The sequence below is a fragment of the Bombus huntii genome, chromosome 6, assembly GCF_024542735.1.
Source record: "Bombus huntii isolate Logan2020A chromosome 6, iyBomHunt1.1, whole genome shotgun sequence".
NCBI lineage: Eukaryota > Metazoa > Arthropoda > Insecta > Hymenoptera > Apidae > Bombus > Bombus huntii.
In genome coordinates, this window is record NC_066243.1 from 12,810,182 (window position 1) to 12,835,545 (window position 25,364).

The 25,364-nt window shown below is 32.5% G+C and overlaps 1 protein-coding gene across 13 annotated transcripts in view; it reads left to right on the forward strand.

Moving 5' to 3' along the window:
* LOC126867115 (uncharacterized) overlaps positions 1-25,364 on the forward strand; it is a 155,871-nt gene that overhangs the window by 119,534 nt on the left and 10,973 nt on the right. For 12 of the 13 annotated variants that reach the window (XM_050621291.1, XM_050621288.1, XM_050621286.1 and 9 more), the window contains 8 exons: positions 11,123-11,225; positions 13,005-13,177; positions 17,954-18,386; positions 20,465-20,861; positions 21,962-22,196; positions 22,590-22,761; positions 22,877-23,116; positions 23,351-23,506. In XM_050621291.1, coding sequence (XP_050477248.1) covers positions 11,123-11,225; positions 13,005-13,177; positions 17,954-18,386; positions 20,465-20,861; positions 21,962-22,196; positions 22,590-22,761; positions 22,877-23,116; positions 23,351-23,506 — 1,909 coding nt within the window. Of the gene's footprint in view, positions 1-11,122; positions 11,226-13,004; positions 13,178-17,953; positions 18,387-20,464; positions 20,862-21,961; positions 22,197-22,589; positions 22,762-22,876; positions 23,117-23,350; positions 23,507-24,370; positions 24,723-25,364 lie in introns of those variants that run through there. The other variant, XM_050621293.1, reaches the window with a different exon arrangement.

Here is a 25,364-nt window from a genome sequence, read left to right on the forward strand (position 1 = left end):
ATCGAACGGCCTGATCGTATTATTCCCTAATCTAACCTCTTCCTCCTGCTGCTTGTCACGCCAGCTTGATGGGCTTTTAATCGAAAAATGTTAATCGACCGAAGGGTGGATGGACTTGCGAGTTTCTTCGTGTGTGTACTTTGACACGTTTGTTTAAGATTTAGATTAATTTCGAAGGTAGATTGGAAGATGTTTTGCGATTAGGCGATTTTATAGAGTTGGAAAGTTCAATGTTATTGTACGATTTGCTCTGATTAAAGTAAGAATTCAACAAGTAGAAGAAAAATATAAAATACGAAGCACTAAATGTCGTGTGATTGTTAGTTTTAAATAATATCTCGTGTATTTGTTAGAAATGATTCAATATCGTTATTCTTTTTTTTTTAACCAATAATCTAATTAAAAAATTTGAGATCAAACTACAGCTCTATTGAAGTCTTTTCGTAACTACTGTATTTATCTTTTATAATATAATCTGAATAATCCTGGAATTCTTGGAAACTAATACTCCTAATGGATGATTGCATATGATGGAAAATTTCCTTTTTAATTGAATTAATCATAATCCTTCGAATAATGATAAATGGCAAGATGCATAGGTCGACGACTAAAATATTGAGTCCTACTACTTGCCGACGTTGACTTTTACTACTTCGGTGGCGGTTCATCTTTATAGAATTTACGAATGGAAGTTATCACAAATACATGATATATTGATTACTCGGAATATACGTGATCAAAGTATAGTGGTTATGTACGATATTGATGTTTATTGTAATTTAAACGGAAGTTTCCTGAGAGAATGGTGAGAATGAAATGGTCGCGTAATGTATCGAGTTTTACTACTGAAAGACATGAAGTTTTACCTCTGTTCACATAAGTTGATCGATACCATGATTATGGGAATATTTATACAGAGTGTTTCTGTAATCGTGATACAACCGGAAAGAAGGAAATTTCTCATATAAAAGTAAGTAAAAAATATAGAATAAAACTTTTTCATGCAGAGCTCCGTTTTCTAGAAAATTGAGTTAGAAACCTTGATAAGTAGGTGTGCAACTAACCGCAGTCTTGCTTGGCGAATCCTATCCCATCTTCCATATCCTATATCTTACATCCCACATTTTATATCATGTATCCCACAATTAATCGTCTTCATATACTCTTTACATTCTGTACTCCACATTTCGTATCTCTAGCCCTTTCTAGTGTCTTTCATTCTAATTTCAACAGCGTGTATGTCCATTTCATATTTTATATTTCATATTTCCATATCCTTATCCTACAGCACATTTTCCATATGCCTTTTCCCACATCTTGTGCCCAATATTTATTGGACCATATCCTACACCCCGTGTATCCTACTCTATATTCCATATCCTACACCTTATTTCCTTTTTCGTTAAACCTATTTCCTATATCCTGTATCCTAAAACATTGTAAATTAGAAATAAGCAAAAACGAAACAACATATTTTTAAGCAGAAAAATAATTTTTTATCCGCGAAACGTAATATGCCTCCAAATTGCACAAAAAATTGTGCAGAAACTCCTATGAATGAAGACAAATGAAATTCGTTATCCCATAAAATGAGGCTCGTTATCCACGTTCAGAATAAAAGGGACATATGGATATCACTTTGTGAAATCGATATGTTCAAAAATGAATTTCTCTTTCATTTTTCGAACATGCAATATCTTGATACAGTATCTTTCGAAAAGAAGTAATTGTATAACATTGAAAGGGGTGTGAAAATCGGCTTGTAGAGAACTTTTGCAACTTATGAAATTACAAGATGAAAAGTGTAGCTAGGCTTTATTGAATAAAAGTATAGCATCGATATGAAACACGAAAATGAAACTTCTTGATCGAGCAAGAAGTTTTCGAAATAAAGTAACTAAAGTGAAGTTGATCGGTATCGATACTGAGTTATTACAAACTGTTAATTATTAAATTTTCATCCGGTTATCGATGAATCTTGCATCCGAAAATTTTATATTTAACATGTTTTTATTTTTACCGGTAAGTTTAATTTCGCCTATAAAATTCAAAGTTATTTCATATGTTGTCATGGAAAATCAATTTAGATTAAAATTCGAAATATTTCTTCAATTAAACTTTCATTCCATTTACTCGTCATTTAAAAATTTGTATTTGCGCCATAAGAGTAATACAACGATTATTACAAAATTCAAAGAGAATTTGTAAAACTTTGAAGAAAGAATTAAAAGATATGAATTGTGAAGCAAAATCTCTATGAACAGACGAATATCGTTTCCATCGATTCGATGATTGGCAATAACTGACTTCGTGGTGCTACGATTTCTTCTTTTTTCCCTTTTCTTCTTTCGTTCGCGAGAATCGTCAAGGAATTCTAGCCGTAATAACTGCCTGAGAAATAATTATCATTTTAACAGGACGTGACCGTAATCGCCAGCATCCCGCGATTCCAGGAATTTCATTAGTTTCGATAAATTCAGTCCGTCTAGCCTCGATTGTCTTTCGTCATTAATTCCCGACAACGCAGCCGCATTCATTACTAATTCCTATCTAACACGCCAACTCAATTCGCCCACGATCGATCGATCGTCTGATCATCATTAGAAACGTTTTAATTACCAAGCTCTTTGTTCCCCTTCTTTATTTTTCCTTAAGATTGCTACAAATTTCATGCATTTTTTCTTCATCTAGAAAATAAAATGGAAGACAATTTACTAACTCTAACGAAGATCATTTCTACTGTTGCATTATGTTGTAATGAAAGTTAAGTTTCACGTTATGAATTATTTTGTAACGATAAGTGATTTGTGCTTGAAATACCGAATTTTTTAAGTGTCCACAAAATTAAATAATTCAGAATGGGCTGTGTATTTATATTAATTTTATGCATATTCGTGCGTTGGTGCATTTTAAATGCGAAATTGTATCTTCTCTTTGAACTGCACTACGAAGAAATATTAAGATGCTTATGTCTTAAAACTATTAATTTTAGGTCATTCTGAATACTTTGCATAGTCAATGCAAAAATGTAATTAATATAATGTAACAGTCTTATTTCATTTAATTAATACAGTAGAATATAATTACATAGTTATTATATAGTATAATATATTTTAATTAATATGTGTATAATACAGTTAATAAATCATTAAGATTACACAATTCTAATTTTCTTGAGTCACTGAATCGAATTGTACGGCGTATAATTCCATATAATCGAAGAATCGCGAAAATTAATTTTTAGGGTCTTTGTTAACTTTCGATCTTCCCAAGTTAATTCTTCTAAAGCCTAAATATTTCAACGACGTTGACCATTCTAGTTTTCTTTCTGTTCTGATGGAAAAATTCGAAACCTGTTGCGGTACGACCCCAAGAACTCTATTCTCCGCTGGCTTGCGCTCTTAACACGTTTTCCCTAGAGCAGAAAGTAATAGGGTTTCCTTATTCTTCGAGACGCAATTTGCGCCTTGGTAGAGCTCTATAAAGGCTTGTTTCTCGAGATTCATGGCCTTGACAAGTGTCCATCGTCCTTTCGAAACCATAATGAAATCGTAATGTATCTAGATATTCCAGCCTTTCATCGTTTCATTGTTATTATTAAATTACGTCTATAGACACTCGTATTTTCAATTCTTTAATTTTTTAATCTTTGATTATTCTTCGGCAATGAAGAAAACACAGATAAAGGAATGACCTACATTTTAATCATTGTATATATGTCGTTGTGTACGTGTAAAAGAACCGTTTGTTACCGTGAATCAGATTTATAATTTCAATTATACTCACCTAACATAGTAATCTTCGACCTTTCCTATTTTTAATCAGCATCGTTAATCAGCAGACTGTAGATTTTTACGCGTCTACGAGAAACTTGAAAGTGCAAAATTATAACGCTGAATGCACGTAATACGGAAAGACATAAAATACCCAAATTATAGTACTTTTTGTAATTCTTGCTATAATGGAATATGAATTTGCATAAAATTCCACGCTCTATTAATCGATAATTCAGTATGGTTCCTACGTGATATTTGAAGAATAAAGCTGGAGGAAGTGCGTGCGTTCGTTCGACGAGTTAGATGGGTTACTTAAAACTGTATGTGTACGTCGGTGTGCGAGGGAGTGACCGTACTTAAGGAACGAAATAGCGAGGGATGGTATGGTTTAGAAGATAGAGGAGAGAGGGTCTTCGAAGTTGAGTTGAGAAAAGAGAATCGAGCAGTGGAATCGTAGAGGCATGCTCGAAGTAGAGGAATTTAGTAGTCTTAGGGGGAGGAATTTAAAAAAAAAAAAAAAAAAAGAAGAAGAAGAGACCGAGCCGAGGAGAATTTTTTGGAGGAAAGTTTCAAACGAAATTCGAGGAACAGCTTACGAGATAGGAAGTTCGAAAGGTCGTGGGAAGATAGAAGAAACGAAGATCAGAAGGAAAAATGATGGAAGGAGTTTCGGCGAATTTGAAGAAAAATTCCTGACATTTGTTAGGACTAAATTTACAGAGTGTTCGGCGAGAATTACATACTTGAAGCAATCGATAAGGAATATTTATAGCAGAGGCCTATAAAAATTCTTAACTTGCTATATTTATGAAGTTGATAACATCTAATTAAGTTTATTTCATAGGGGCAGTTTCTTTGGAAGTTGTAGTTATAGTTTCGGAGAAAATTCATATCAATTTATCAGAATTATCAGAGGCGTGCATCTTCTGTCGAAATGTTATTTGAACCGCAGATAAGCGAAATTGTTCTAATAGCAAAATTAAAAATGTTCAGCAAATAGGGTTAATAAAGTTTCTGCTGATTAAAGTTTCTGATGATTAACCAAATAGTTTACAATTATAAGTCACATGATATGGTTTGTTGAAAATGACCGTAATATACATATAGTTGACATAGAGACGTAATATGACAGGATGTATTAAATATTAACAATTGCATTTCGATGTTACAAATTGAATTCTCTTGGTTGATTTGTCGCGTGCATTCTACGTATAGAAATAATGCTATTGCATGATGATAACCTAGTGGAAATAGAGAGATGTTAAAAATCGACACAGTAAGTGTTTGGATGGTGAACGAAATTTAGTAGAAAGTGAGATTTTGAAGAGTTCTGTAAACTAGAGGAACGTAGGCAAAATTCAGGAAACGCGAGAAGAATGTGCGGATAAATTAAAGATTACTGATAACTAGTTTGATAGGCTGTTAAAAAATTTTAATTACTTCATTATCTTAATTATGTGCTGTTTAAGTTATTTATGGAAATTATTAATTTATGAGACGTTTAGAAATTTTTCATTATCTTGTTATATAAGTTATTTATTCTTTAAGTTACTTATAGGAATAATTTGGATACATAGAAGTTTGATAAGTTTCTTTGGTCATTTTAAATTATTTCATTACGTATTATTTTTTTCATAAGTTCGAATGATTAATTCCCTATTGTTGTAAACTTTAAGTTTCAATTACGTAATGGTTTTATAACGATCATTTGCTTGCCTCGGTTGTGTAACCAAACAAGCATTACATAAATGAAATATTTATGGAATGGTTATTTAAATAATATATCATTTTATTACAGTAAATTCATTTTGCAATAACCATGAGCTATTTATTTGAATATACAGATCACTTAATTACACAATTATCAAAGTAATAATTTGTTATTTTATATATGAATAAATATTTCCCAATCTCTCAAATAATTTTTGATCTTATCATATCAATATCATCAACTGAGTCAGAAATACAGGTATTTTTACAGTTTAGATGTCACCATCGTGCAATATTCAGGGACGATAGACAACCCTGTCAGATAAAAATTAACCTACAACTGGAAAAGAAGAATTAGCTCTCAGTTGACGTATATGCACTTTTGACAAAGCGTAAGCAGTTTATCTTGTCAGATTTCTGTTTCTATTCTATTTCTACTTCTATTTCTATTATATTTTGATATTAAAAACTCGTATACTATCGAGTCTGGCTAATCGTACGACTATATTATTTTAATATTTTTATTACTGACTATATTTTTCCCATCAAGAGTACGCTGTACAAATCATGCGAATTCGCGCGTAATCACCTTCCACGAATATTCTAATTGTCCCTTGCTTTCAGCCGAATTTCACCAATACGAGGGAAAATCTAGCCGTTTCCCTTTTCACGCCGATCGCGATCCCTCGATACTTCTTCCCTTTTTACTTTCTTTTCTTTACGAGCCACGACAGAGATCCCGCTTTTAGACGACCGAGCCAGATAAGCCGGATGCTTGTTGGCTCGCACGAGGAGAGAAGCGGAGGTTAAAGCGCCGATAAACCGGGCTTACCGCGGTGACGCGCGTGCTTTTGCCTCGTAACTTCTTTTTCTCCATTTTCTCGTTTGCCATTCTGCACGAAGAATCGCGACCAAGCCTTGTCCACGTCGCAATTTCTCTGTAACTTGTAGCTCGCTGTTAACAGATTTTTGTAGAACATTTTCTAGAACAAGAGGCTTCGGTACCGTGGTAATTGAAAAGAAATTTGTGCATAGGTCTGTCGTCTACAGGCATGAATAAAAGAATCCTTAAAATTGTCACTTGTGAATGCATGAATATTATTTGATTATAACATACGAAACGCTCATTTGAATGCTTTAGTTTTTACGATACAATGTACATAACAACAAGTATATCATTTGCCTGCACTATATTTGCACTGTATTATTTAAGAAAATTGAACAAAAATATTTTTATCATTTTCCACGTGTACTTACATTTACCATAAATAAATTTTTACACAAAACATTCTTTCACAATACTACCGGAATCAGCTCAAATATTATGGTGGCTGTATGTTCACTATAATCCTAAAAATGAAACGTATATGTTCCTATAACGTTCCACTTATATTAATCTTTCTCTTACATTTACTTCACCTTCTTCCCTCTATTCCGGCAAACTAATAAACGCGGCAAACTAATAAATACCGCAACGCGTTGCCCTGAGATCCATAAACGAAAGGACGCGAATAATTTTGCAACAGCAATATTAAAATTGTCCTGGCTCGTCTCCCCACGGATCTTTCGTTGAATTACGCTTTATTATCCCTGGCGGGAATCTTAATTAATCGGGCTTTATCGCGCGCCTTTTACAAGTTCCGAACTTTATCTCGTTTATCGCGTCGCGAATCAGCACGTAAAGTTCACTTCCTGTTTAGGAGAGCGTTAACCCTTCAACCAGCTACAGTGTTGATAATGTAGTGGTGTGTGGCGTGTATTTCGTGTTTCTACGAAGATACGAGATTGTAGGCGTACGAAGAGACGAAGAGACAAGCTCGTGGGATACTTCATTTTGTTCTAATAGTCGTATCGATTAAACTTGGAGATTAGACTCGAGCTTCTCGGGAGCTCTGCATCAACAATTTCCTGTCCCAGCAGCGCACTTCTTCCAGTTCGGGGCAAACGTTTCCCGTTTCGCGCGATTTCTTCTCGTCGATGATATAATTGGATTATTGGGAAATTGATCGTGATATCACGTTGAACAGATACCGTAATTTGCATAATTTGTGTATGTTTTCTTATGAAATGTATGCTGATACTTTGTGCGATATAATTGTTTTTATGGACGAGCGGTACGATCCGTTTTAATGAAATTTTTCATTTCATTTGACGTTTGTTATATTATATGTAAGTACCATTTGTGAGTATTTTTATACGCTGTTATGTAAGTACTGCCAATTAAAATGATAGATCTGTTCCATTTAATCTATGCTCCTTCTGCGTCCAATTAAAAATGATCATATCATATCTTATAAAGCGTATCTTTTTGTTTCAACGATAAGAAGGAAATGCTCTTATTATATCATTATAATCGGTTAAAATTGAGTTTTTGCTTGTTATGCCACGTTTTATAATACTTTGCGTTTTATTCATACCTTTAAATTGTTAATAGTTGATTAATTAATAATGATATTATTTAATAACGTGATAAACTAATTTCGCTTTCACTTTACCTATAAATCTATATACGTACAAGTATTTTCCAAAAAATTGTTGTATATTCTAATTGTAGAATTTTTATATGTCTTATATTACAAATATTTATAATCTTCGTATTTCTAATTACTTTCTATCTGCTTGTTTATTACTCTATAGTTCGTGAAAACTTCTCGTAATCTGCTCAACTACTCACATTTCTAAGAAAGCTGAAAACGAGCTTCCTTAATTCATCCAAGCTTCTTATCTCTTACGCTGTTCCAAATTACGGTATAATGTAATAAAAATGTAAAACTTTGCCTCATTAGAAATCCATCATCCTTATCGCGTCGTACACGTATACAAAGACTGCGATCTAAAAAGAAAAGAATTTGTTTCGCACGAATGCAAAACTCTCGAAACTACCCTTTCGTCTAAATTTCTTACATTTGGCGCAATTATTCGAATTTCCAAGAGTGAGGAAATAAAATAGTATTAAACCGATTCCAATTAATTCACTTCTCGCGTCTAATCCATCCCACTAAGTACCTCGCATTTCCGTTACTTAGCGGCGAAAAGCTCTTTCAAAAGCTTAGCGAATCCCTTTGTCGTCTAAATCACATCCAGCTACTTATCAGTCGGGCAGCATTCGAAATTACCAAAGTGGCATAATAAAAATGTAAATTTCCGGTCATTGGCCTGTCAAAGATTCGCACTGAGAAGTATGAAACGTCTGAATTTACTCGCGTGATAACCTGCACGCGTGCGTGCGTGCAATTAGACTTCAGAGAGTCGGTCACGACAAACGCGTCTCGACGCCGGCGCCGCGGCGCCTTCCTTCTACCCGGCGATATCAACATTCCACGCTTGGCACGCGCTGGAATTCTTTATGGTCCCCACGGCAGCGGCACGAAAGAAAGAGAGGCCACACCCTTGGCGAGTGGTCGTTAAGTATAAAACACGAGGAAAAAGAGAAGAAAGAAGGCGATTTAGGGCATGAAAAAAAAAAAGAACTTCCAAGATATCTTGCGACTACTAAGTTTTACGCTAAAGCTTCAGATTTATGTAATTTTTGTTTCGTTAAAGTAATTTCAACTTTTGTGATAACTAGACTGAGGATGTTCATGCGCTTTTGGGAAATTTAAAATTGCAACAATTCGCAGAATGCGTAATATTTAATATAAATATCTGAGATGGACAAAGTAGGGTACTTTTTGTAATGTTTGGTACGTGAGAGAAAAGTTTTTATGTAGGTTCCGTTTCATAAAATATGTTGGGAAACATTGAAAATATCGTATAAACATCCGCGGTACAGTGATTAGATTAATTCACAGTCGATTGTATGTTATACAATATCGAGTAAATTAGAGTTATAAATTCGATATAATTACAATTATAATATGTTATTTTATTATAAGCGTATATAGACTAATGAGAGACGAACAAACTGAACAATCACAATTTTTTAAAAAATATAATCTTTAAAATCATATTTAAAGATGTATGCAAGTATCAGTGTGTATAGTAGGTTCAGAGTGTGAAATACTAAATAATTGCCGTTTTTCTTCGTAATATAATATTATTTTATCATGTACAATATTTTGAATAAAACACGTGAATTATTTCTGCCTTTGAAAATTCTATCTGAAGTGATTGATTATTCAGCTTTCACCATGGCTTTATTGAAAAATAATTCATGATAAATGTAATAAACCAAAAAAAGCAATTGAATATGACTGAACAAAACAATATCTAACAGTAATTGTTTGTTAAAATAAGTGCAAGAAACTAGAAAAGAATTGTATGTAGATAGGACATACATATGTAAAATCGGTAAAGTCGGGGGATGAAATATTGGGCTATACTACTTGCTAATGTCGGCTTTTACTGCTATCGCTACAATGGAGATAAAAACTATAATACTTATGCAGAATATTCCAGTTTCTTTCCATGAAAGGATGTGAACGTCTCACGAGTAAAATTAAGAAATTGTACAAAAATATTACATAAAATGTAAACATATTATATAAACATTGAACAAACATAAATTCCTAGGCGTCTTCTTAAAAAGTTAGAACAAAAATCTTATATCAATACCATTTATATTATATCCATCTTTTATAGCACTAATACTGTTTATGTTACTCTTTTGAATGCCACGTAATTTAATTTTAAAAAATTCGATCGAACATTTGAAATGTCTAAAAAGTATTGATTTTCCAAGCTGTTTCATTTTTAATAAATGATCTGTAATACTTTGAGAATATTATTTTATGGAAATAGCATTACACTTTACTGTATATAAAATATTGTACTTTGTAGAAACATTTTCGAAATCAAAGTATTATTGTTTTTGTACTATAATAACAATAAAAAAAAAATAGAACGAAATAGTAAATTTCCTTCCTCATAAGTGAACTATAGGACAATTTTGTTGAGAAAATTTGAATAAATTATAAATTATAAAAATCTAACAAATTCCAGAAAGTCGTGAGCGAAATTTAACTACTCTAACAGTTCTAAAAAATTGTAAACGGTGGTGGTTCTATTGATTTTGGACTAATCATTGGAAATTCGTTTCGCGGAAGGTTTCATTAATTTTATAAACTTTTTTCTTTCAGTGGAATAATTTCTTAGGGAGTTACGTTATCGACGAAGGAAGTTTTAGCTGAAAAGACTTAAATCAAAATGATTGGAGATATTTGGTGAATTTTAAACAGCAGGTCGCTCTACTTAATTTCTTTTCATCTCAATTCACGTTATTAACTTTCTCTCTTCCTGAATCTCCGGCGAGAAACTTCTTTCTCTAGTCTTAGTATTTATAAGAAAATTCACTTGCAAGTCCTATCTTTTCCTGGTGCTTTTGTCTAGGTATACTAAATTGTTTAATTTCTCTATTTAATCAGAATAATTTTATTCCATTTAATCAGTTCACATAATTGTAATTAGTAAAATCGTATCAACTTTAAACAATTGATCTCTTTGTTATCTCATTGTTTTCTACATGTTAAAACTAAATTGATCTAATAAATATAAATTTTTCTGTCATATCTATTAAATCAATCTAATATTATGATAAATAAAAGATCATATATACTAAATACAATAGAGTGTAAAATTGTCTATAGAATAATTGCCGAAGGGTTAAATCAACTAAGTATTGTTTTTATTGTTTCAAGAACCGTCGCCGCTGTACGACAACAATCACTACCATGAGGAATGCCTAAAATGTAATAGCTGTGGCCTGAATCTCACGGGACCCAACCAGAAACGGGCTAGGCGGTGAGTAGAAAATGTTAATACACGAAGAAAATTATAAAAATGTAGACGAACATATAATTAACACTTCCATGTTGCTTATCACGTCAATGCAGAAATTAAGCTATGAATTTATTATCCATCTCTTCCTTTTTTACATTGTTATTCCTTTTAAAGTTTCTACACAATTGTCGAATAAAATTATGAAAGTTGTTTAGTAATTTAAAAATTGTAAATTAAAATTGTATCGCAACAATTGCCTGAGAATCTTAAAATTGTAAAAATCGTCGTTGTACGTAGTATACCATTATACAGATCGCGATTGTTATTTTAAGTTTATATGGAAAGGTAATTTTTATTTTGCAGGTGTTTCGTATATCAATTTTTCTAATAAAAACACTTGGATTCAGGTTGTCTATTTTCTAGCGGTTGGTCTAGGTTTAAAAGACCTCGGGATCGCTTCACTGCGGATTTTTTATCGTAAAACGCATTTCCACATGACGTGGAAAAACGTCATATCGTTGGAAATACGATTCGGTCGATCGGAATTGGAACGATCGTGATTCTCGAAATGCATCGCCGCATTTCTGGTGAACTGGATCGGGGAATCGATCCATAGAACGAAAATCGTATCGTATACGTTTTTATTGCATATAGGATAGAATAATTGAAGATATTCTACCACCTGAAAGAAATAAGAAATATGTAGTAATAATATAAAGAAATAAATCTATATGATAATAAATTTTTATCATATCTTTTTATCGCTTAATTGTAATAAATATAATGTATGTATTAGTATTAAAATATTCGGAATGGTTTAATACGACAACAGAGAACGTGAATGAATTGTGAATATTATATCGTTGAACGTGAAGTAATATCAAAGTATATAGCTGCAGAAGCTATTAAATTTATAGAATGAAAAGATGTATAGTGTTCGTTTTACCATACGCCCCGAGGGAAGAACAGTTATTTTTATTACACATCGACCTATAAATATATACAATTTAGTTGAGATACTGAAACAAATAGTTTACCAGCCGATATATCGTCAATATAGTAACGCAACATATAGTAATAAAAAATGTAGTATAAGATTGAGACGAAAAATAACAAGTATTAATAATAATTTTTTGATACTTTTGATACGTCATGAGAAATTGTTAATTATACAATAACAGGATAAGTTTCAATAGTTTTCCGCTATTTAATCAGCGCAGGAATAAAAAGTTATGACTCCATATAGAGACAAAAATATCAAACAATATGAGAATGAAATAGCAAGTGACACGTTTCTACATTTGATATGAAAATTCGAAAATTTACAGCTTTTTCTTCGAAACGTTCGACCCAGCAATCAATAAAAAATGTCAAAGCTTCAAAAATGTAGGAAACGTATACATAACCAGGATAAAATATTTCTGTCGAGGTTTCGACTTTTAAATCATATTTATAAAAATTCGCCGACTGTTAGCCAGCGTGAATATCTGTAGTCTACATATAAATCATAAAAACCCAAAGATCCTTAGCAAAATTGCAAAAGAAAACAGAATTTGTTCATTTGAAAATCATTGAGTAACGATCGACTTTCAATCTCCAAACAAGATTACGTTAAAAATCTGCTTGAACAAATATTATATGCATAAACAGGTAAAGCGAAAGATGATATTGGAAATGAGGAAAAGATGTTCCATCAGCTCGTTATGCAGCATGTTCGACGTTCATTAATCAAAAATTGTGTTCTGTGTGGTACACTTACCCAAACGACGCGAAGGATCATCAATTTCTTCTGTTCCGTAGGTTCAAGAACCAAATACTTTGCGATCTTCACTTCGCTGACGTGGCGCTGATGGAGTGCTCGGACTTCATGCAGCAGTTGCGCAGCTTCAAACCACAAAGTTTAGGCTGCGCAGTTGCCCGAAGAAAATCATCGACAACCTTAATCTTCCCCTTACCACCGCAAGCTTGCTCAGGTACGGTTCATTAATTTATGAATCTTCTACATACAATGTTCCACGGTATAAGGTGTTAAGCAAGAAATAAGGTGTTAAGCATCTCGTTTTAATTCGAGACGGTCGATTTCGATATCTAACAGCGAACGAAGCCACCAGCTTGTATGCAAAAGCGCATAATCCAAGACAAGGGAAACCACCTGTAGCATCGACTCATACATATGCACGCTGGTACAAGTTGGCGATCTCTTTCCTTCCTCTCCACTTATTTTCGTCGACTTTCTTACGATGTTAACTAGAAAAGACAAATTAATTCGTCAGCTTTGGCGAATACCATATTTTGCACTGTAAATATTTATTTCTATAAGCCTTTTTAATTAAAGACTTGTCACAAATCGCGTTTCCTTGATTGAACTGATTTTTAAATTTAATAAAATCTCAATAACATTGTAAGAGATAGACGAAAGATAATAAATATTCATGAATCGACTGTAATGTAACAAGAATTGAAGAAAGAGAAGGAATTATGGTTAGATATCGGTGCAGTTACAGTGTCTTGTTATTTTATAGAACTTTGGTTGAGTAAACATTCGGATTCGATTTATAAAAAGTTTACTTTAGACTGTAGTGTTAAAAAATATGTTAAAAATTGAAGTTTCTTACGATGGATAGATCATGGAATCATCGAGAAAGATATTTCATAAATTTAATATGTTTCGTAGCTGTTTTAATGAAGAGAGGTTGATTGCGAAAAGAAAAATTTTCTATCAAAGAGATTAATTTATAAAAGGCACAAAAATCATATTAAAACCTTATCACAGTAGTAAACATATTTCTATTTAATGGTACTGGAATATATCTCGACATATTTGAAGGAACGTGGAACGAATATACATGTTTTGCATCCTCGAATCATTTAAACAAATAAACATGTTTTGCAATATTGAGCCTCTTAATTCAACGAACGTGTTTCACATATTCAAGTTATTTGTTATTTCAAGGGACATGTTTGTCGTCGTGAGAGAAACAATCGTGTTATTTACTAATTCACAAAAGTAGAGATATTGTTCAGCTTTAGTTCGGTAGAAAATATTTGATAATGGTAAATATAATTCCACTTGAAGTTGCTTAAAAAGTTATTGTTTACGTATAATTTAATTATACACGATCTGAAAATTTTCAAATTTAATTTCAAACCTGCTAGCATTTACTAAAATATGTAATTCCAAAGTTTATTTCAAATAAAATTTATCGCAATCTAAATATACAATCAATACATTTCACATGGTACCAGTATATATTATATTTGTTATTAGATTTACACAATAATTGGTAAGGAATTTAAAAAAGAAATTTTTACTCAATTCCTGAAAATCTTCAATCTTTCAGCAATTTCAATCAACGCTTACAAAGAACGAGAATGGAATTTCGTTTCAAAAAATTTGCAATTTCAATATATTTCATGCATAAAAATACCCATTGTAACATGACAATAGTGTATAATTTGCATCTTTCAACGGTTGAATAATAATGTTTGATATATTCCATAACATATCGCCCAATGTAATTAAGTGTACAACAAAATGTAACGAAAATGGCGAATCCGTTTCATCAACGATTGTCTTTCGCTTTTGGGAAGCTTAATAAAAGGGATACTACTATAATTTGACAAAATTATGAATAATTTAATATTCTATACGTTTACACAACACAGTAAATATTTTACAAATTTATTCTCGTATATATAACTCAATCGTTATTTAATTTGATACACTGAAAGAAAATGACAACCGCAGCACCGTTCATGCACAAAATTAATAAAGTTCACTTAAATCCATGCAGATGCTACGTTAAAAATATTCCCTTGCAGTAACAAACATTCATTTTGCACGAATCATTCGACGAATCGTATCGAATGCAAAAGGTCAAATAAATGTTTATACGGAATTTCTATTAACAACAACGTAACAACAGTTCTACTATTATAGAATTTACTAAAAAGCCAAAAAAATCGATGTAACATTAATGATGTAATTAAAACATGTATGAGACAGTATAGGTAAATTTGTCTAGTTTTATTAAAAATAATATTCACACGAGGTATAAAAGCATTGGAGTTTTCGCTTCGTCTCATTTTCAACATTGCTATTTTCGGTAGATGTAGATTTTAAAGGGCACCCAAGTAAAATGAAAATATTACGAGTAATTTAACACGAGATATAAAAAGATTTGGAGTTTCGTTGCATCTCGTTTTCAACGTTACTGTTTTCGATAAAAAAAAGGAAGATTCTAAAGGATAAGTAAAATAATATAATAATAAAAGTAAAATATAAGAAATATTATGAAATAAGATTCAACCGAGACATATTTCTACAAAGAGTTTCCAATTTCTATCTTATCTTATTCGTAACATTACTATTTCTGATGCAAGTAATAAGATTTTCAAACGTACTGGACTAAGATATAAATATTCTATATAATTTCATAAGTATCAGGAGTGTTTCTATATCTCAATTTCACTCTGTCCTCTGCAATTGCTAAAACACCTACAAATACAACAAACATATAAGATACACATAAACCCGGAGATTGTAAGATTAAAAAGAAGAACGCGGCAAATACAAAGTTACAAACAAGAGAAAATTTTCAATCGATATTTGCCGCCAGAAAAAGCTTCCTCACATACAAACAGCCTCGATCCATCAAAAATTTCATTCGACATCGTGATAACACTACCTTCATTCTTCAAAAAACCAGCGAAAGAAGCTCGCCGAACCTTTCCGCCTAAACTCATCTTCGATCGAAAGAAACCGAGAGTTTTCGTAGGAATCAACCCTCGATCGTTATTTTATCACTTCGAAGGGGATCTCGCGATCCCTGTAACCGTAAGAAACGAACGAAGAAGAAGCGACAAGAGGAGCAGCATCAGAAGGAGTGAAAAACTGGAACGTGCTATCCCCCCGTCCCCTCTCAAGTATCGACGATCGAATTTACGAAGCACTACAGACCATTAGTTCCTGCTGAGAGAAAGCTGAGATTAAAGGAGTGGTAAGACGACCAGAAGACGGGGATGCACCGGGGCCGGTTCACTTTAAGTTCGAATACCAAGCCTGTCTATAAACAGTTTGGTGTTCTACCTTACAGTGAGTCGACCGCGGTATCGTCGACGTTCTATAGGAAAAAATAAGAGAGAAAGATAAAGAGAGAGAGAGAGAGAGAGAGAGAGAGAATGGGAAGGAAAAAGGGCGAATCGAAGAACGAGAAGCTGGCTGTTACGAAGGGGAAAACGCGTTATCGATGATACGTGTCTAAGTGGACGGATAGTCGACGTTGCACGTGGAAGGAGAAATCCCTGAAACAGGTCAGCCCCAGTAGCGAAGGTTCGATATAGGTCGGATTCGACTGTAAGAAGGACGGATCGGATTGCTTCCTTTAATGATTTCCTGGCCTCCATTTTCCTACTCGCGTTTCCACGTGGTTTGGAAAAATGTTCTGAAAGAGGGGGAGATCGTTTAGATCGATGAAGCTGTTGCTTCGTGATGGATGGAAAAGTTTCTATAGGCTTAATACGAATCGACGTTTTATTTGTGTGATACTTTAATAAAGATTTATTTGCGTACTATCATTGAAAAGAATATGGATATATCAGTCGGAAAAGGGATACTGTCTTCTAACTTTAGATTTTTCTTAGATTTTTGAACTAAATTGTCTACTTGTTTTGAGTAGTGTACGAATAAGTATGAGGTGTTTAGAAGGGAGTTAGGGTGTTCAGGTTAGAAAAGTTAGCGATATTTATAAGCTGTGTATAAAATACTTGAAGCATATTTTTCAGTTATAAACAATTTACCTTTATAGTAGAAACGCTCTATTAACTACATTGTTAGAGTGAGAAACAGGAAGCATGAATGAAATAGAGGCGAATTTTCGTGAAATTAAATTGTAACTGGAAAAGTAAGCCTCAAACGACATTTCTTATTCTATAAATTACCACGGAATTATTATTCATTTCTTTACGTGCAACTCAAAAAATATCTGCAACTGAGACTCGAAACGTCCACTTCAAACTGTCGAAAGTTTGAACCCTATTTGATGTCAATGCTAAAAACTCGATTAAGGTTGAGCTTTAAAGCTTCGAGCATTCAAATTTTATACATCACTATAGATAGATAGTATAGATCACAGTAAGCAGATCGACTGTAAAAAGAGGTTGGATTCACTGAAATTTCTGCCGCGTTTCGAGTGTTGTCTCAAAAAAGGAGGGCAACAGACTGAACTGATAATAATATTGAGAAATGAAATTTGCGGAGAAAATGGATTTCGAAGCGTGTGAAGTATCATACTTGCGTGTTGCTGGAATGGTTTTCGGTTTACTTGAGATCTTGAGGAAAGTTACGCTGACGACGTTGAGATTGATTGAAATTTTTGTTATTAAAGAGAAATTTACTTTGGATTAATTTTCTACGACGTGAAATGATACTTTAATCTAAGAAATTATTGCAAAAATTGTTATGAATATTATTATATCATTCTAGATATTATCAATATTTTGTCATTCCTAAAATTAACATTACAATTTACCAAGATCCATATAATATTATTCATAAAATTAATATGTACGTTTCTAAAAATGATTATCCCCCCCCCCACAGTATTTAGTTTACTCGTCATGTAATAAAAAGGCAATTAAGTTAATCCCAATTTAATCCTAAAAATCCCCAAACGGATTCAACCACTTTACAAACCCCTTCGACTCAAACTAAATCACGTCATTAAGTAGAATATTAAATATTTCCATAGATGAGTTCTGCAACGAGTTCCCTCACAATCTGGTACCTACACCTGGCTACTGGATCGAGTGCTCTAGACAGCAAATCACTTCTGACACGATCTGGGACGAGAGCGAGAGCGGAGAAGCGACTGACACTGAATTGGCTGAGGTTCAACAAGAGTCGGATACCGACGAAGTGCCCAGGAAGAAGACCACGATCGAGGAACAATGGGAAAAGAATCAAGGATTCGAGCTGACCTCTGTCGAACAAGAGACCTATGAAAAATATTTCTACGGAACTGAACATTGGAATTATTTTGCCAACGACGAAGATCTTGGCCCGGTGATACTAAGTATCAAGCAGGAAACATTGAATAGCCGGGATCAATTCAGAATTCTCGTCAGAGCCATCAGTTACACTGTACACGGGCTAATTCCTGCGAGCTGTGTATTTGCTGACAGGTATTTGGCGATATTTTGTATTTTTTGGAAGCATTTACGAATAGTTTGCGTAGTTTTAGATTTTTAATTTTTGGCGATATTTACATGACATATTTGTAGTTTTTCGAAATTCCTGTTTTTAAAAGTCATTCGAAGCACTGGTTTCAGGTTTATCCTGAAGAAATGAGCTAGAAGGGCCGTGATAAGTTGAAACAAAGCGCAATATGTTATTACAAATACGATAAAAATTGCAAATATGTCATATTTTGTAATTGTTAACAGATGCAGTGTTGGATAAAACACTGAAAATATATAAAATAAAATGGAGAGTTTAAAAAGTAAATTATATGGAGAAACGGTAACCACAGTAATATAATGACATGGATTATAAATTATTAAAATTTGAAAAAAAGATAAGTTAAATATCATTGTTAAAATGGAATATGTAAGTGGTTTGATTTATCGTAGACTAGTGTAACCGAATAGATCATTGATATAAGAAAGATTATAAGGATCTAGGAGTCTTTCTAAATAATATCTTGAAAAGTAAATGGATAGGATAATCTGAAACATCATAAATATCGATTAAATATTTCACAAAAAATTGTCAATGTAACTGTAGAAGTAATTGGAACCTCTTGAAAATCCCAACTGCAAAAGGAATATTAAATGAAGTAGAAATGAGACAGTTTGGAAAGTTCTATAACGGGAATTAGGCATCAAACAAGTAGTACAAGTCAAACATTTTGCTTACAAGCGTAATATAGACGTATCCAGTGGCACAGTTTAGAGACTAAACAGTGTAAGTAAGCAATAGTAATATCCTAACTCTCACAGGAGCCTTTAATACCGCCTAATTAGGTTAAACTACATGGTAGAATCAAGGTGAAATTAATTCTACTCTTCGAGCTACGTAGAAATAACAAACTAATAGAATACACAAGCTTCGACTTGGACAAATCCTTCTTTTATCAAAATTTATCGTAACTATGCTATTTGATTGATCAGAAACATAATCCCATTCTTTCACTAAAATTATAAACAATTGAATAATATTAACAAATTTTAATTGTTTTCGCTTCTTCCATTTTTCTTTTATTTTCTCTTCACATCATATCTGACGTGATTATAATAATATAAAAAAATAATTATAAAGTTATAAAAAATATTTTTGTCACGATGTTTTTGAAAACATTTCAGATTTATTTAAATATTTTCATATTTATAAAATATATGCATACAGGGTAAGACCGAAAGTATTATATATGTGGGTGAAAGGTGATTCCTGAAAATAGATTGAAAGTGTAAAATAAAATTTGATCATGCAAGGTTTAATTTTCATGAAAATAGATTTTTAGGTAGCCGGATAAAATAAAGTACGCTTGATAAAATTCTCCTTTATGCTTCTTCAGTTTAATAACTCATAAAAGTCGCGTAAGTGTTATATATAGAAACAATAAGCATTATAATGTCCTTCGACAAATCCTATTTTCACAAATATATTTTCTCGCAAAATCAAACTCGAGCAAAAAAATATTATTCTACGCTTTTAATTCAATTGCGCATACATGAATTACATATAACACTATACTCTTGAAGATATTTAAGATATATTACATTTGACCCAGCGCGAAAACCGCGAAATGTTGTTTGTAGTGTAAATAGCACTTAACTCTATCTCTACGAAGAGTACATGTACACTTTTAAAAATCATTTGCTAAAAGCGATATACATTCTGTGTAAACTGAAATCATTTTTATTCATGATATAAAATACAAAAATAAACTTCTTTTCCCTTAAAATATTATAGAAAAGTAGAACAGCTTTGAAACTTTAATTTCGAATAATAATTGCAAGTAAGACGGACTAAAAGTAGTCGCACTAAATTAAATTTGGTATAAGAAGAACATTCCCTGTATTTATTATGCTTGTCACCGTTTAGAATCTCTAAATTTTAGTAAAGCAACTTCCCGTCTATATTCCAAAAACCGCTTTCGACTCTTAACTTCACGTAACGAAAGAGTTAAATGTCGGTAGAATTCAATTAAAGACCATTCTTCTCGTAAAACGAACATTCACGAGTTTCTCATTTCTCACAGGTACAATCGCGAGGAAGTGGTCCGCAGCTTAGGCAAAGAGGTGAACGTGAATCCGCCATTAACGTTAGGTCAATTACCTGACACTCAGGATGAGCTGCTGAAGCTGGATCAGGTGTTCATAAAATCGGAGTTGAAAGTCGGCGTACTGTACGTTCAAGAGGACCAGCGTACCGAGGAGGAGATATTGGACAACCACCAGAATTCGCCGCTTTTCGACGAATTCCTACAAATTCTCGGTGATAAAATTCGTCTGAAGGGTTTCGATAAGTACAAGGGCGGCTTGGATACGATTCACGACCTGACTGGATTGTACTCTGTGTACACGAATTGGCGAGGCATCGAGATCATGTACCACGTGTCCACATTCCTACCTAATGAGAAGCACGACGTGCAAAGGGTAAAATAAATTTTTTGTCGTTGTTGACACGTTTACCACCGACAGCGTTTTAATCAATCTTTTCTTATCTTGCCTAAATTAAATAGCTAAATTGAAGGCTAATACATTAAACGGAATGTCTTGGCTCTAAATTTTATTATACATTATTTTACTATTTATTAGTTATTATTGGACTGCTTAGTTATTATTATTCGGAAGATTTGAAAATGTAAAATCGCATAAAATGTAATAATATGAGAAAACATATAAACTATGCAAAATTTATATAATTTATTTAAGTCATTATTGACTTTTATAGTATTTGGTAAGTAAAACAATTTTCAATTCTTTCAACTTTTAGATAATTTTTTAACCGCGTATAAAATTGTAAGAAAACTACAAGAATACTCTGATGATAGAGTTCGCAAATATTACTGTGGCGTAATAACTAATTTTCCATATAGATGGAGGACAATCATAAGTAACAATAGATATTAGGTACATTGAAGACTAATTAAACCCGGCTTTGTAACACATATCGCGTTACACGCATAGCAAGGATTATAATTCCAATTCAATAAAGGCAGATAGCATTCAGAATTTTGGTTGAATGAAATTCTCAGTTTCAAGTCCTCAAATTGAGAATTATTCATTGTTTAATTATTGACCTATTTATTTATTTATTATTTATTTATTAATTATTTATTAATTATTTATTTATTATTTATTTATCTATTTATTATTGACTTATTGACGTAATTATCAATTTAGAACTATGTATAATATGTGATTCATGATGTATATGATACAAATTACGTATATATCAATATTATATTATTTGACATGATATTAAACTATGTGCAGTTAATACTTATTACTATGAAAGCAATCATAAACAACAGAAATATTCAAAATTCAACTTCAAAAGTAAATAGGAATTTTTAATTTTTCAGAAATAAAATAACATATTATTGTTAGAAAAAAGAGTTAATTGAAAGTTAATTAAAAAGAATTAGTTCAAACAATGCTGTTTTCATGAACTTTGATTGTATGAATAATAATAATTACAGGCTAATAGTTACTCTTATTATAATTATATTAAAAGAGATTGTATTGTTTAGGTACAAAAAAAACGACACATCGGTAACGACATAGTGTGTGTCGTGTTCTTGGAAGCAGACAAGACTCCGTTTAATCCAGCCTGTATGAAGTCCCATTTTCTCTACACGTTCATTCTAGTTCGAGTTAGTCCACGAATAAAAAGGAAAGTCACCAGATATGAAGTATCGGTTGCCACTAGGGACGAGGTTGGAGCATACAAACCCTATCTTTGGGAACAAAATGTTTTTAAAAAGGGTAATAATACATAATATATGAATCTTTAAATATTCTAATTGGACACACTGTGAGCTTAAATTCAACATTTGTTTGTTATATAACTTGTAATCAGAGTCTAAAAAATGAAAGAGTTTTTATTATTCAACTAGAAAATTGATTAAAATTCTGTTATTAATTTGAAAATATATACAAAGTTTATTAGAGAACATTTGTATTGTTGTGAAAAATGCAAGAATTATTTTAAAAGGAAAGAAGAGAATCGGGAAAAGATTAGAAAAGGAATAGTTTGATTTCAAAATGAACCATCTAAAACGCAAGGTAGTAACTTGGAAATAAAACTAGCTCTTACTACTTTGAAGAAAGTTATCGGTGAGATGTAAAAGCAAATTTAACGATCTCTCGATGCAACAGGTCCCATGTTCCGCGAGTGGTTATTGACGAAAATTGTGAACGGAGAGCGAGCAAGTTATTCTGCACCAAAATTCGCGAAGATGCAAGAAAGAACGAGAACTCAGATGTTGGAAGATATCGTGGCCAACTTGGCTAATCATGCAGAAACCGGGCAGATCCCGAAACCATACAGGTGAACGAACATGAACGACAACGACCACAAAGAAATTAATTATATTTTAATTAAAATATTTTATTGTATTTAAAAAGAATAAACGAATCAATGAGAACGAAGTTTAATACTTTAGACGCGGTTCATGGAGACCAATTGGCCATATGAGACCATCTTCCCCACTTTTGGATTCTGTCAGAGATCAATTCGAAGATCACGATCAACTTGCCAAAGACTTCACTAAAGTATTTTTGAACAATGAAGAGAATACCACGTTAAATACGAACCTGTTTGATGTTTGTTTCCTGGTACATGGACCACAGAAGCAGAAAGTCCGATTCTTTGGCGTCAGAGCGATTTTGGCAGTTAGGAGCAGGTGATTAGTCAAAAAATTGATTTACGTTTTCGGGTAATTCAGAAAATAAAGAATAAAGAATGCAATCATACTTCAACCTTGATGGAAGTGAACGTTAATTTTGTTAAAAATATCTTTAATATAGTATTATAATAATTATTAATTTCGTTAAAAATACCAGCAACAAAAAATTGAACTATGAACAAATTGACATTGGTAAGAAGTAAAAATTACTAACTTATTTGATTTCTTTAGAGTATTCCAAGAGATGTTGTATGGTATTCAAGCGGGTTTCGGAAGTCCACAAGTGCCGGTTGCTGAATTACTTGCCAGACCGGTACCAACCTTGTTGAGCCCACAGAAGCCACGAAGTTCTAACTTCCTTCAAGTTCCTGATGTCGAAAGTCCAAGGTTCGTATCTTGTGAATTATTTCTGTTAATCAGGATTATGCATTTTTTATCTTCAAGAGTCCAGTTTATATTCAATACGTGAATCAAAAAACATAAATAAAATCTATCATTGTTTGAGTGATTTCATGATATAATCCACGCAATATATGATGTATTAACCCATTCTTCGCTAATGATAAAACGATTGTAATAGTTTATTTTTGTGTGATTGTAATAGTAACTTTTTTCATTTTATTATTAATATTTTTTATTTTATTATTCTTAATATTAATACGATATTTCGTTTATAATCGTCTATATTGTATTTTGTGAATCAAAATAATGGCTTATTTCATTGTTCGTCAGTATTTTATTCGCAACTTCCTTTCCGTGTTAAAAATATTTAATTAGATCTCTTTAATTAGAATCCTTTTTGTAGCTGTAGTAATTAAAAATCTGAAATGAAGATTGCAGGAGAAGAACATGATGTAAGTATGATTCACATTTTTGTGTCTTGCTTAAAGGCGAATTTTTAAAGCAGAACTCGCACATTTAAAATAAAGCAAATCTTGTGAATTTATCGACCATCTTTATATTAAGTTCCTTTCTGAATGAATCACAAAAATCTAAAAAAAAGAAAGAAAAATGGATTTATAAAGTTTATTTCCTGGAATCTTCGAATATCAACCTAAAGAACTTGTCTTTTCAGTTAAAAAGCACTTATTACTTGCACGAGAACAAATGTGTGCCAATCTAAATGTAATCGTTCCTAGTTTCAAAAAATTTCATTTTTCAGTCCAATTAATTGCATAATTAGTCCGTAAAATGGGTTAATACAAATGAAGCGAAACAAGATGCATAAACGATATAACTGGATTTATTTAGCGATTAAAAAAGCCGGGAGATTAACGGTGAGAGATTGAACTTGCCTTTGGTGTCGTTGTCGAATGATAGTATATATACATATCTATATATTATATATTATATATCGTACATATTTAATCGTAATTATGTGTATTTTTTACGGCACTTCCATGTCTCCTATCCTCACACACACACACACATGAACACGTACACCTACAGAACATACACACAGCACCGCATGTTGATTATGAGTATTATTCACTTTCTTATTCGCTATATCTTTCTATTGTATTTGAATGATTAACTGTGTAGTATGTTTTACTATTCGAAACCAATCGATAAAAGAATAAAGAACAAAAAAAAAAAAACAAAAGCACTGCAAGAGTAACTCGAAGTATCACACCAGTCACGCTAATTATTATTATATCTATCTTATTAGCTTCGGTCGAGATCGACGTATCGATTTTTCCCTTATTTTTTCCTTTATTTTATATCTTCCTGTGTTCTTGCGGCTGCTCTGTATGTCTTCTATCGAATTCTCGGTTCCTTTTTTTTCCAATCTAAACACTGACACTTTGTTTCCGAATTCTATTCGATTTGGTAATTTGGCTATCGGCATGCAGTGAACTTAAGTCGTCGTGTCTCGTGAACAATTTTTCTCCTCGAGTAACTGTAACAGCAAGCTCTGATTATCTCGCCTTTACTTCGGTATTTCTATATTCGCACTCACGTTTCCAATTTTTCCGATTTTGCGAACGAAGGAGACGAGCTTTCGTCGTTGTCTCGTATTGTTCGTTTTTTTCCTTATTGCTATTATTCGATGCATTCAGGAACTGTAAGATCTACTTGAAAAATCCGTCATCACCGATTTCCTTTTTATCGATTTCAATCTTCCTTTCTACTTTCCCTGCTGTCCTCTCTCCTTGATCAAAGATTCTTCTTCGAGAAGAATTTCCTCTCCGTACCCTGAGGTGCCGCTCTGCGGTTTCTGTGAGATACTGGCTCTGACTTGTTT